This window comes from Phaethon lepturus, unplaced genomic scaffold (genome assembly GCF_000687285.1).
Source record: "Phaethon lepturus isolate BGI_N335 unplaced genomic scaffold, ASM68728v1 scaffold5960, whole genome shotgun sequence".
NCBI classification, from domain to species: Eukaryota; Metazoa; Chordata; class Aves; order Phaethontiformes; family Phaethontidae; genus Phaethon; species Phaethon lepturus.
In genome coordinates, this window is record NW_010511054.1 from 114,467 (window position 1) to 129,533 (window position 15,067).

The 15,067-nt window shown below is 36.8% G+C and overlaps 1 protein-coding gene across 1 annotated transcript; it reads right to left on the minus strand.

Annotated features, from left to right (window-relative positions):
- Positions 1-10,773: 10,773 nt before the first annotated feature.
- On the minus strand, positions 10,774-11,872 carry LOC104617286 (beta-1,3-galactosyltransferase 2-like). The gene is given in 2 exon segments (XM_010282561.1): positions 10,774-11,473; positions 11,475-11,872. Coding segments are annotated over 2 exon segments (1,098 nt in total).
- Between the last annotated feature and the right edge of the window lie 3,195 nt (positions 11,873-15,067).

Genomic DNA, 15,067 nt, shown 5'->3' on the forward strand with positions numbered 1-15,067 from the left:
TGCTATAATCATTCTTTGAATTCCCTTGCTCCCTTGATGTCCCACATATACAAAAATTCAGTCAAAATTCTATATTATTTGGTAAAACAACTACAATTTATTCCCGAAAAATAAAAAACCAAGCTGCCCAGTGAACAACTCATGGATGTGAGTATGCTTATCAGCATTGTAAGGATGTTGAAATCAGGTCAGGTTGATATTAGGAACGACAGTAAATATGCTATGATTTCCTCCTTCCCTCTTAATTATTCCAAAACTTAACTAATCTGTTCCACTTTAAGTCAGAAATCCTAAAGCCACAATTATTAAAAAAAAACCACAGAGGTCTCAGAGTGGACTGAAGCCACTGGAAGACCAACAGTACCAGCTTTAAAAGAGAAAAGGATAACTGGGAAGTAAGGTTTCTCAGCATTTTTTTTTTATATTGATGTTAAAGTACCATCATGGTTCACAAGGGTTTCAGTGATTCTGCATAGAGTACATTATTGTTCAGTGTTTTTGCACACACACAAACATCATTTATCAAATTACTCACAGGTAAAGACAAAGTATTTCAAATGTTCCCTCTGGGCACTGTGAAAAAAAGAAACAATTGAAACAGCTGTGCAGACTGAAGCCTACCTTTTCTTAAAAAACAGTACATGGTACAGGATCTTGTCCAAGACCTGTCATAGAAGTTATCCCAGAAGAGATTGCACATGCAGTGTGAATAACTTCCTATTTTTAATGCCTTCAGTGAGAAGAGTATTCCAGTGAATATTTTCTAAAAAATACAAGCTTCTTAAACATGTTCAATTCAAAACATTAGGAGGATCCTTCGTTTCACACTGAAGGCCTTTCTAATGGAGTCTCATGTCAGCAGACAGGATTCCAGAAATACGCCTACCCTTCAGCTGGCAAGGTAGATACTCCACTTCGGCACGATTCACACACTGTTCACAGGTATTCCCTGTCCACTGCCTGCTGTATCCACCACAGATTTAAGGACTCTCTGCCACAAGGATCTATATCTAGGACTCGATGCCTCACGTTTAACAGCCCATAAAGCAGTAGAAACAAGCAGTCAGGTGTATCCATTTTCCCATCCAATTCAGCAGAATTGCTGCTCAGCTAGAGTTGAATAGTAGCATGTAACATGACCTGGTATTTCTCCAGGCTTAATGAATTTCTAATTGCTCATTAGTCCCAGAAGATTTGCTAAAGCAAACACAAAGACAGCTGGAGACACTTGCAGTCTCTAAAATGAATGAAAGGCAATCTTTCTGAACAAAATACTTGGTTCTCTTCAAAATCTGCTGGAAGACAAGCAAGGTAATAAACACTAATAACAGCTTCTTATGAAGCAGAAGTTCTAATAACCCATGAATAATATACCACAAAGTTCTATTAATCAAAATGTACTGCCTTTCCTGTTGAAAGCAGAACAAGTTTGCTTCCTCTGGCATATCTTCACAGACAAATCCCATTCTAGTGGGATTTAAACCTCAAGAACATAAGCACCTCTACGTTAACACTGAGTGAGACAGTATGCACATTCATTCAGTGGCCAGGGATGCAGTTCTTTGCCTGTAGGATAACCTTTAACATGCTTTCTTCTCACTATGATTATCAGAAACATAATGCAAGTCTAGCTGGACTGGAGACCAGATTGAGGAACAGTAATCTCTATACTCAGTGCTGCAGAAGGGGTGACGAAATTCTAGAATCAGCAGGTCCAAATGACTGTTGAACAGAGGAGTTTTGTCTGTTCATAGGTCACTCAGTAGATAGAGAAATTTAGAGCTATGATCACTGACATAAGCAAGAGATTTAATTCTAAAACAGTTGTCAAGGGCCAGATGGCCAGATAACCTATATTTGTTTCTATCCATCAAGAAAAAAAATTGGATTATTTCAATCTGTGCTTAAATGTATGTATTTTTACCTCCTGACTCGCTTCTACCAATAACTCAAAGTTGCAATCCCAGTGAAGAAAGCAACAGCGGATAACTACTTCATTCTCACAAGGGAATTCTCCAGCAAAGAAAGACCTATCTATGAAAACGTGTTACCTAGTCTGCAGTAAGACGTCACAAGAAGTGTTTCAGTGGAATGCAGTAATGCAGTGTTTCACTCCAATTCCAGAACACACATTAATTCATATGCAAAGTAGAAAGCATACAGTATGAATTTTTAAAACCTGCAGCAGAATGGGTTAGTGAAGTTTTCATGACATTTTGACTTGGAAAATAACAGTTATTTCCCAGAATACAGATTCCCCCTCCCACAAATAGCTTCCTACTACAACTACTCTTTTAACAACTTTAAAGTATACAAGCATATATATCACTGAATATTTCTTATACATCTTTGTTTACCAATGCACCAATAAAATGCTAAAGATTTCAGGCTTCATCAGTGGAGGAAAAAAATGACATCAAGGGCATCAGAAGTAACACACAGTTCTGTAGCTTCTAGGCAGCTAAGATTGACAGCAACCATTCTGTAATTTTGGTGCACTGATTCATGAGGTTTTGCTGCATTGAATTCTGCTTGATATCCAAGGGAAATCAGTCACTAGAATCTGGAAATAAATTAATAAAACCAAGCAGCACCGTGTAGTGACATCAAGTTGTACAAGGTTCTATAAAACACTTTCTCAGGGCAGTGATATAAATGCAGAATTATAAAATAAAACAATCTGCATAAAATATCGTTGCATATTCTTGATATTATATTAGAAACAGCTCATCCCACTTTGAAACAGACAAATATTAAATAAATTCCTAAAGAGCTGCACTTCAAATTTTCAGCCACTGTTCCTTGTGCTTCATGCAGAATATGCATTGCAGGGAGACAGAAAAATAGTTATTAATTCATATTAAGTTATGAGAGATGACCAAGACTTTGCTTATGGTCATCTTCTGAAGTTTATCCAAACTATTTACGATGATTTTGTTATACACTTCATTATTGCCAACAATACTAATGCAGGAATGCTGTCAGTAATGGTAATTCAACACACACAAACTCCCACAGCCTCTCAAGAAGCTTAAAAAGGCAAATATTTCTGCCTTATAAAGTTAAAAACAAGCATTTGAATTTTCTATTAACTAAAAAGTTTCCTGTTTGTTCTATAAAATCCAGACTGTATACTGCTACAAAAATTCGCAACTGGCCCATGTCAACTGAGGAGAAAGGCTGGGATGCAGTGTATCACATTAAAAGAATAAATACTTATTTGTGCGCATGAGGCGTCCCAGCCAAATTGGGGCACCCCAAATGCGGTTTTACACAGGGCTTATACCTTTAAAGTCTTCAGGTACAACATGACTTGACTAATCACTAACACCCACACTACCAATTACTAATCATAGTAAAACTTCTTCCCTAGATCATATCCTATTTCTTCTTTTGTCCTTTTACCAGTATGGGCTGGCCAGTGAAAGACAGCTAGTTTCTCTGGCAATTGTATAGCTTTTAGTTAGTAAGTATTTACTCCCACTAGAAGTTACAAACCCTCATTGCTTCCATACCTGTCCAGTGGTGCGTCAGACTCCAAAGGCAAACAGAGAATTGGTATATTTACAGTCTTTTCTTTGGACATCTGGCAAGTCTGTTAACACAATCAGTTCTGCTGCTTGTGCATTCAACTTCAGACTGAGTGTGAAGCCTCCCCTACCTTATCTTTAATAGTTCCTGAATAACATGTAACTTGGTTACCGTTCAGATAATATGAGGACCTGTCTACACATAGTTCAAGATCAGGATTTGGAGATGGCACATCCATTAGAATATTTTCAAAGGGTTGGAGGTGTTTTTTTCCAGCTTCACGGGTTGTTACTGCACAATGATGATGTAGCTTTCCTTCCCCAGGTACAGGGAGTAGAGTTGCAGGGTTCAGCTTATTACATTGCTTAACATAAGGTACAGGTGTCAGCTATAAGATTCCATGGCTACTAACAAATCATCAACATATTGTGTCAAAAATATTTTAACACAACATCCTGTAAAACTTTGACTAAAATTTTAGAACAACTGTGGAGGACTCAGAGAAGCCCTGAGAGAGCTTTGTTCACGTTAGCTCTATCTCTCCCCAGGGAAATGTAAAAAGGTCTCGAGAGTCTAGATGAATAGGTATACTGATTTAAAGTAGAAAAAGTATCCCCGGTATGTATTAGACAGGGGTAATTATGTTCATTAGTCAAAAGGTTTAAGACCAAATTCTCATAAGGAAGGGAAAATATTTCATATTCAGAGGTTCCTATAGTGACAGCATAATAGGTCCCTGCTAACTGTCAGTCCTGGGTGAAACGTAGCTGCCCCTGTTACATCGAGCAGGGAATGATTGCACCATAGGATTCACAGGTCCTTTTGGGAGGCTTTTTTCTTTTTTTGTCATACTAAGCACTCCCATTTCCAATGGCCTTGCTGTCCACAATAATTACGGCAGTCTCTGGTTCCTTGAGATCCACTGCTTTGAAAATTTTTTCCTCTGCCCCACCTTGGACATCTCCACACCCTTGTTTCCTTAATCTAGGGTTATAATTCAACACTGCTGCCAATAGACTAGCTTTCTTTTTCTGTTGTTTTCTTTTTGTGCAAAACCAACTATATTTCTGCAGCATTCTTGCTGATTGTCTATTGATCCAGGCATCCCTGGAGTCAATCTTGCTATAGATACTTATCTATGATGCCAGACAACACTGGGAGGATTTCAAAGATGTGTTAAAGGGGTTAGGATGCTAGCATATGTTGGCTGTACAGAGATATCTTTTGTCCTTAACAGACAGCTCTAAGATTCTGAAAAGCAAAGTCATTATTTCTAGGGCAAGGCTGTCCTTTAGGTTTTTTTAACTTAAGCATGAATACCAAAGTCTTGAGTAAAATTCCACTACTTTATTACATAGCAGTGTATAACATGAACTAATATAACAAAGTTTATATACTTTCCTACTAGAAAGACTGACTGATATAATGGTTACAGAAGGGTATTTTTGTAACATTACCTTTTTAGCACTAGAAAAAAAGGATAAGTTTCTCTAGCCTTATGTCTCCTTAGATAAAGAAATAACGGCAAAGATACTTGTTCTTGCTCCCTTCCTCCCCACCCCCCAAGCTGACTCAACGCTTGCTTTACATTTCTCCAATGAAAACTTGAAAATTGTCAGCCTTTATTTGTCAAAAAGAGCAGCTGACTTTCTCCTGAGTGACTCTTCCTTACCTAACTCATATAAAGAAAATATATCGAAAGGAATAAGGAAGTGCTTCGAAAATATTCTTGCCTATCAGAAACTTTTATCACCACTTGTGTGGATTCAACACGAGGCAGAACAGCATAGCCTGAGACCTTTCACATCACAGGAATGCTACCTAGTTTAAAACATGGCATGGTTTAACCCGTTTTCTCAACAAATATCAAGCATATGATATCTACATCAGCTTCTTCAAGATTCAGATTTTCTTATCTACAGCATACTCAACGGCATGAACTCAAGAATCTATTTTGAACATCAGCTAGGAAAAAACAAAGGATTGAAGTTGCAGCAAAACTCTCAGCAATCGGGGCAAAATGTGGGTCTGGGGGTGTAAGATTGGCCAGTCCTCAGAAAGCTTTACTAGGGACTAGGCAATTTAAGAAACAATCATAGTCACAAACTAGAATAATAGCTGAAGTGCAAAAAGACATCTTTGATTTTTACATGTTTTCATTTAAATATTATGGAAAGAAGTGCATTTCAAAGCAAGAAAATTAATAGCAGAAATGACGTAGAACACACCATTGATTTTAGTCCTAGTTATCCCACTATTGAAAACTAGTACAACTATAGTTTCTATACACATCTAGTATAAGAATCTACTCATCTAGACAAATCAGTTAGATGAAACTATTTAAATCAATTTTTGCAATTGTTCTTACCTATGAGAGTGTTCTACAGTTGTGATTAAGCTGGTCTAATACAACTCTCAAGACTGTAGTTACTGCCCCTACATCAATCGCACTTTTGCAAGCTCACTGTCCTGTTTGGGGATGGTAAGACAGGAAACATATTTTTAGTCCTTATTTTTTTTCCACCTAGATGAAAATTTCAGTGCCAATGAAAGGAGTTTCTCCTAGAATAACTGCTTAGTTAGTTGACACACTGTTGGCCTCTAGGTAGATGCTTTAATCGAGAACACATGTTGCTTATACTTCAGTATTTACACTCGTCTGCTTGTGTGAGGCATGCAAATATATTATTCATAGATGCTCCTTAGACCACTGAGAATGATGGGATGGAATAAATATTAGAAGTCTTCACATATTTAAAATATACCCATATGTCAGTATGCTAGCCAAAAAGTAAGTTATCTATCTAAATTCATATTGGAGCCAACTACTGCCCGACAAAGCAAGCTCCATTTTAACAAAACCAAACTTACAATTGTTTTAACACATATAAAGTTCTGTTTGTGTCAACAGTTAGTTAAGCAGAGGTCAAAGCAGCACTGCTAAGGAACCTGAGGTGTCCCACAGTGGCTGCATGCACGATCACCGGCATTCTAACAATGCAAAGCTGCTAGAAACCTGCAGTCCACCAGCACTCAGATGTGAGTCTCATATCAGGTATTCCCTGCTCCTGCCCCACTATTTGCCTTACGGCCTGTTCTCCAATCACACGTGCAGGATGCAGCTTCATACAAGAAGGTCTGGAGATAGTGTTGTTATTAGAAGAAGAACAAGGCACCAGCATCTGCCTGTAACCTACAAACATCTGTTAAAAACACCTCACAAAAATATATACATACATATAAGTTACACGAAAAACAAGCAAAATACTCAAGATGGGTACAGCAAAACAATGAAATGGAGAACCAGAAAGGAAGATGTGACCAAGTGCAGAAGCTTTTCAGTAGAAGAATGTTTTGAGGCCTCAGGAACTACAAGTCACCAGATGGGTCTTCTACATATCAGCAAGCAGGTGGCGGCTGAACCAGGAAACTGTTGCAGGACATTAGTCCTTTTAAAGAAAATCTTACTCTGTACACCTGGATAAGATGCCAATTCTAACCCAAGAAAATTGCCACTGAAGCAGTTTGAGCAACGCTTACAAATGACTTAGGCCTTGCCCCAGTCACAACCCCCTCCCCCCAAGGGCAAGGGGCACTATTCTAAAACAAAAGACCTACAAAATGCAGAGCATTTGTAACTGTTTACAGCCTGGTTCTCTATCGAGCTATAGACCTGTCCCTCAAATTTACCTCAGGTGCTAACTGTTCCTACTAATAGGTTACTTAAATTTCTCTGTGCAGATTACCTGCCTAGTGCAGCCCAGCTGCATCAAATGCAGAGAAGCTTCACACCCCAGTAGACAAACAGATGGTAAGTGTAGTTTCCTCTGGCCTTTATTTACTTAGCTTGGCAGGGCAGGGCAGACATGATGTCAATTACTTTGACTGTAACAGGGCTTGTTTTTGCAGGAAAGTCCTTAGATCACTATATATAAATTTCCTCATTATCAGCTACAAAAAAAAAAAAGACTAGATCAAGGTGCAAATAATGGCTAGAAACATACACAGATACTTTCTTTACCTTTCCTCTTGTTACAGATTTGACTTCCTTAAAACATTTATCAGCAACAATACTGCAGCTACATATGAGTTTTACATATAAACCACAACTTCCACCCCTAATATAATTTCATATTGCCATCTGAAGAGCTACTGTTTGCACAGCCACCATCACATTATGGTAGAGGCAATAAACATATAAAAGCATTTAAGAATTCATATAAAATAAGAGTTCAATACAGCTGAAGACCAATCAACTATGAGAAGCTAACTATAAGCTTTTTTTATTAGAAGGAACCACTGACCAAAGAATTCAAATAATCCATGGACCTTCGAGGCGTTCAACATACTGGACATGGCTACGCTTTTGCTATACTCTTGCAGTGTTGTGGCATATAAAATACTACTCTGTATCAAACAACTTTAGTTTTCAGCGCGGTCTCTTCAAATAATTTATTCATATCTCTAGAAAGGAGAGCAATATATTGCAGCATAAGAACAGCTTTCCGGTCATCTGAAAATGTTATGCAAATGTTTGGAAAACAACCCCAACTATAAGTGCAAATTGATATAATAGCTGAGGCAACATATTACTTTTTAATCAGATTGAACTGGTATTTTTTTATCTTCTATACTCTGGATGAGTACATCCACTAAAAAAACAAAACCGCACTGAATAGGGGATAACCAAAGGGAATAACTCTATACGCTGAACTACACAAATGGTTGTTCCAAATCAGATAAAACTTAACCTAAAGTTTTATACCCCTCTCCAAGAATTTCTAAAGTAGAGAAGTCCCTAAGATAAAAATCAATACACCAAATTTAAAATACAGTTTCTTTTAGTTCTGTGTACAAGCAGAACAGTAAACAACAGGCCATCAACCATAAAGGCAGTAACAAAAACCAATTATTTGTCATCTTTTTCAGACATAGCTTTAAATTATTTCTGGATGCAAAACATATTACATTTTTACCAGCCAACATCAGAACTGGAAGATGGTGATCTTCTTGGGCTTGTATTTCCTAAGATTAGTCTTACCTGAATGTAGGAACCTGATGCAGAAAAAATATTTTTTTCAATATCCTTCCACCCACAGCAGCAAGAGTACTTCTGCCATAATTAAGACTTTCACAAAAAAAGATGGTTCCAGAGGAGAGAGGACCTTGCAACTCAAACCTCTCCCACAGGGCCCACAGCCTCTCCCATGACTGTTTGTAAATCACCTCAATCAGAAGACTCACCTGTGTCTGCAGCCAGCCTTAAAGAACCAGCATTATGTCTTACACAGAGCGTATTGACTACATATTCAAAATAAAATTGAAAGATTTGCCCAAAGCACAATAATATAAACATGAATTTCAAGTGCTTTTGTACCATGACTAATGTAGAATCAAATCTCACTCATTTTTTTAGGAGTCTTTATTGTTCTGGGGATAGATAAAAATGTTTTGAAAGGGGTTAGGCCATATTGCAGAATCAAAGCAGTATTTAATGGCTTGTTGTCTCTTTCTGGTGCCAGATACACATCCCTGTTTGTTAGAGCCCACATTATTCTAACTGCACAGTCATAATACGTGTATCAGTTTGACACACTCAGTAAACATCTCCAAGTAAGCTCTCCTTTTTGGACTTAATTGGAAAATTTGCATCAGCAAGTATTGTCAGCTCTAGTAGGCAGCATCCTGAAGCAAGTCCTTTCTCAGTAAGAATTATTATTACTGGAGTGTGTCTTGGTTCTCATCCAAATGCCACTGCAATCTCTCAGAATCTCAGCATGCTTTAGATAAGTTCCTATAATCATATCATGTCATACAATCATAGGATCACAGTATAATGCATGTTGAAAGGAAGCTCAAGAGGTCTCCATTCCCCATCCTCCTGCTCAAAGCAAGGGTAGCTGTGAGCTCAGACCAGGCTGCTCAGCGCTTTCTCTAGTTGTAGGGATGAAAAGTACAATCTAATCCTTACCTCTATCCCAGGGCAGATCAGCTAAGCTGTTGCTGGCATGTTAGTATCACATAACCTTGAATTAGAAGATGGCATAGAGAAAAGAGCTCTATCTTCTTCAAATTTTCATTGTTGGTCATTTTAATCAAGACTCTTGGTAATTCATGTTTTTCTCCTTTGGACTCTCTCTAAACAGATCAAGTGTTTGGACTCAGTAGACAACACATAGAAATAACCTGCTTACCAAGAGGTAAAAAGGAAACTCAGTCCATAACTTTGATTTCTATAGGTGAATTTCCTAAAGGAAGTGTATTTTTTGATTTTTCGGAGCAACTGCAGCAAAGGCTTATTTTCTCCACAGGAAGACATATAATTCAATTAGGTTTCTTTATTAAACATCATAATGTATGCTTATAAAATGACAGTGGGGACACATATATTGTAGTCTCACTTTCTCACTTCAGCTCCGGTTGAAGTATTTGGTATTTATGTGATTGACGTTTTGGTTCCCACATGCATCTGATAAGCTTCCTGCAAAGCTATAGGTACTTTTTTCTAGCTACTCAATTAATCCAACCAGTTGGCCCACTCAGTAATTACTGTAAAGGTCTCTTAATTCTTGTTGGGATACTTTATATTCTTGACTGGAGAGAAATCTGGAAAGTAATTTACTACATAGACATTTTGACTGAAACTTTTAGTTTGCGAGGTTATTAAGCATAATCTTACGTTTCTCTTTGCTATGAGGATATTTTGTACATGGCTGAGCACTCCAAAAGGGAATTTAATTAGTTCCTGTCAAAACTCTATCAGCATTTAATTTTCCTCTTGTTTATTATATGTCCATAATAACAACTAAGTGGTACCTTGTGTGTGAGAAGTTCTTTGTGTATATGAATACAGAGAGTAATAGCAGCTGCATGCACTAATAGAGACTGACAAACCCTAATGTTAGATTTTTGGAAAAAAAAGCAGTTTCCATCCGTATTTCTATCACTAATTCACCAGTATGGGGTATCTTGTACACTTTCTTCTTTAGTCACACTAAAATGCCATCTGAACAAATGTAATGGTACGTCAACTAATTACAACTGAGCAATATAAAATTAACACATTAACTTATTGTTACTTGTTAATGAAAAAATAAGTTTCATTGCATCTTCATACCTTTTTGTTCAGTATAATTGATATGATCTCTTGCCATATTTTAAAAGAGAATAAGAATGAATTTGTGCCTCATCCAAAAAAAAATAAGGTACCAAGCAATATTCATTCAACAGAGAAAGCTTGTTTTATGAAAGAAAAAGCCTTTGAATGCAACCTAATACAAAAACTATACCCCTGATTTGGGATGTCTCTGAACTCTGAAAGTTATCACTACATAGATGCTCTGTTTCTAAGAAAACATCTGCTATTTTGTCCATTGTCAAAGAAAGAAATGACTCTCTCCTACGGGCCTTTCTATTCCTTCTGACATGCGTGGCTCTTCTTTTGCAGTGTTTCCCAATAGAATATGTGCTCATTTGCCTGAATGTAATTATACTATTGTACTTACAAGGAGAAAACGGGACCTTGTATATGTTAAACAATGAATGACCGAGTGGAGGTACTATCTGTATTCCCATTGCCTTAAGACAGAGCCCTACATAAACATCTTCCAAATGTATATATTTTATTGTTATGGAAGCATTGACAATTTTCAAAGCCAGGTCTCCAGAAAATACGTAGCCAGTTCCTGAACAAAAAGGAGGATATTTGTCACTTGGGTAGTCTCCTTCTGATATGTACCGTTTACTTTTTTCATTCCGAATAGGCTTATGCCCTTTCATAAGGCAGCCTGTGAAATAACTTTGTGGAGGAGGTGAAAGAGGCCTGAGAAACTTTACTATTAGGTATACTGTATTAACAAAAACATCGCTGTCTGTCTTCATAACAAAGCTTGCACCACTGCAGTAAGAGGCAACCCACTTCATGCCCATCAAAGTTTTGAATTAAGTTCTGGTAAGTGTCTAGGAAGTCCTGTTGAATGGTATCGTGATATTGCTCGCTTTCTCTCAGTAGGACCTCATTTGGACTCTTGTTCTCAATGCCCAGCATAAACAATCAAACAACCTCAACTCCTGGAACCACAGATTCATCTCCCCATGTTTTTCTGAAGGAATGTCTGTGCTGAATTTCAGCAGCTGTAGTTGCTATTAGCAATATCAAGAAAGGAGTTTTATCTTTATACTTGTCTTTTTCATCAATAATGAATTTAAATGACTGGGTTGAAGTGGATCTGTTTTTATTCCCAAATTTCTCATTTTCAGCTGGTAGTTCTCCATTCTCTTTCCAGAAGAATTGATTGAATTTTGAAATAATTATTTTATGTAAAATATTTTTGCTTTCCATCCTAATATTATCATACCTTTTGGTAAAAAGTATTTCTTTTTCTTCTGTGTCATCATTGTTTTGAACGTTCAGTTAGGTGATCAGAATTCAATAAATAGAAAATCAAATATATTGTCGTAAAAGAGATGGAGGCAATCAGGAAAATATTTCTCTTGGCGCAATCCCAAGGAGAGGAGAAGAATCCACTACAGTAGATCAAAAGTTGTCAGCTTTGCAAAAAAGCTATTTTTTAATTGGACAGATATTTTGTCAGAAGAGCAGTTAATCTGTAATTGTTTTCCTCAGTGACACAGGAAGATAAAAGCAATCTGCAGGCTTCTGATTCTTCAGGATTTTTTTTTTTAATTGAAAGTACCCCATTATTTCATCTTAGAATAAACTGTAAAAATTTTCATAGAAGCAAAAAAACAGTCTTTAAAAAACATTCATTATTTCATTTTCAGGCTTTTCTTCCTAAGAGAAATACAGTATGATAAATACAGTAATAAATAAATAAAAGTAAATAAATACATTATTAAAAAACAATTTTCTCAGAAAGACCAGAACTTATTCAGTTATATATTTAGATATTGGAATATATGTAAAATATAAATGTGAAATTAATCCAATATTACAATCAATCTTTTAATATTGTTATATATTTGCAAAATATCTGTCAATCTTTCAATATGGTTGTCTTCAATTCTAATAGTAGGCTACAGAACACGTAAGAAGTATGGTAGAATGTAGAATATATATTCTATTTCTAATGCATCCATTTATTAAAACACACCAAAAAGATACACATTTAAAGTAAAGATTGTAATTGCTATTCCAATTGCTAGAACACTCCTCTCCAGGTTATAAAAGTAGAAGAAAGATAGCTTAACTTCATGTAAGCTTTACAAAATGTTATTGTGTAGTTGAATAATCCAAAGCTAATGAAAGATTATGATTAATTTTGGATTCACAGTCTTGGAGACTACTGTGATAAATCACATGGCAGGTCCCTTTGGCCATTGAAAAGATAAACGGTTGAAAGTAATTGTCTAGGCTATATATGCTGTTAATGCAGACAGAGAGGTAGCATTTCCAGAGGCGAATTTAGTCATCAAAAGATGAAGTGCCCCCTGCCAGCATCTACATCTGTAAAGAATGCTTAAGACAACTTGCTTAGGCTAGATCCATACATTTTGAAATAGCTTCAACTGAATGAGTTGAATCCCATCCTTGCAGACTGCAAGGACAGGTAAAATATAAATACTGGAACAATGAAAATACTGTAGCTTTGGGTATATTTTTGTGATTTCCATAGTAGCTGGCTTCAAATTCTGTCTTCCTTCAACTACATGATACAGAAATTTATCTGAGCCTTGCAGATGCACCACAGTTTGCAGGGAGAGGAAGATAATCACAAGCATCCACCACACCACAAACTGCTAACACCCAAGAATGCTATCTGGAAGAAAGTACAAGTTAACTGTACTAAACTGCTTTTTACAAGCTGGTCTGTGAAGGGTTCTCTACACGTATTCCAAAGTGAGCTGCGAAAGTATAGCAAGTCAGTGTTTTCGGATTTTTTGTGCCAGAACACTACTTGACAGATGCAACATGTAGCTCACAATCAAACAGCAAAATTCAACACTTCTTACCATCATCTTTGAAACTGCAGATTCATCTCAGTCATACAACCATGGTATTTTTTAGATTCTTCAGTAGTTTCTTGCTGCATCACAAAGAAACGACAGATTTAGGAGGACTAAAATAGAGTCAGAGATACTATCTCTGTGCCCATGCAGAACCTGAGGACAAGCTTACAGGCCCCTGAGGTTCTGTCCTAACTCTTTTCCAGAGGAATTATGAATTAATACAAAGGAAAATGCACCAGAACATTCACCATTCTATTTGAAAGGGAAAAAAAACCCCTCTCTCATTTGTAACAATGAAGAGACCGTCTCTAAAATGAGACTGGATTTAACCGTTTTAGAATATGCAATAGAAATGTAAACTGAGAGATGAACTTAAAATGAGTTCAATCATAATTTAATCTGGATAAAATAGATGTTGATTAATCCAAATTCAAAGTGTGATGGATTATCCTTGGCCAACACCCAAACACCCACCCAGCTGCTCACCCACTTCTCAACAGGACAGGGGGAGAAAATAGGATGGAAAAGCTTGTGGGTCAAGATAAGGACAGAGAGATCACTAACCACATACTGTTGACATCAAAATAGAATTTGGGAAAAGTAATTTAATTTATTGTTAATTAAAATACATTTGGATACTAAGAAACAAAAGACAAAAATTAAAACAATACCTCCCCCCCATCTTTTCCTGGGCTCAAGTTCTTTACCTGCCCATCCCGCAGCAGAAGGTGGTTGGGTCCCTCCCTGCTCCTCCTCCCGTTCAGAAAAAATCTCCACCAGTGGGAGCTCTTTGAGGGCCACAGTTCCTTCAGGAAATATCCAATTGCTCTAGATTTGAGAGAAAAAGGGCGTAAGCATATTCTATTATAAACTGGTCAGTAGTTCAACTAATGCAGCTTACGTGTATAATACACCCATGAAATATTAAGAACACAGTGTGTGTGCTTAGCTCTAGCAATTTTCCTTATCATGTTTTTAGTTCTTTAGAAAGTCTGTAGTTTGACATATTAACAACTTAAATGTCCAGGATCCAAAAACCAAAGTAAATATACAGAACGTAGGCAGTACCACTTAGAAGGTAAGAGGCATTCACTAATTTCTTTGCTGCTATTTGAAATGTGAGAACTTCAGCATATGAAAATATGAGAGCAAAAGGTAATTTTCAAAGTGTACTTCTGCATGGCAATTTTCTTGATTAAGAGTAGGCAGTACCACTTGAGAAGGTAAGAGGCATTCACTAATTGCTTTGCTGCTATTTGAAATGTGAGAACTTCAGCATATGAAAATATGAGAGCAAAAGGTAATTTTCAAAGTGTACTTCTGCATGGCAATTTTCTTGATTATATACAGAACGTAGGCAGTACCACTTAGAAGGTAAGAGGCATTCACTAATTTCTTTGCTGCTATTTGAAATGTGAGAACTTCAGCATATGAAAATATGAGAGCAAAAGGTAATTTTCAAAGTTATATGTGTACTTCTGCATGGCAATTTTCTTGATTAAGCTAAAAACATTTTGTCGAAGTCTTTTTTTACTTCTGTTGGTTTTAACAGTGCGATTCTATTAGA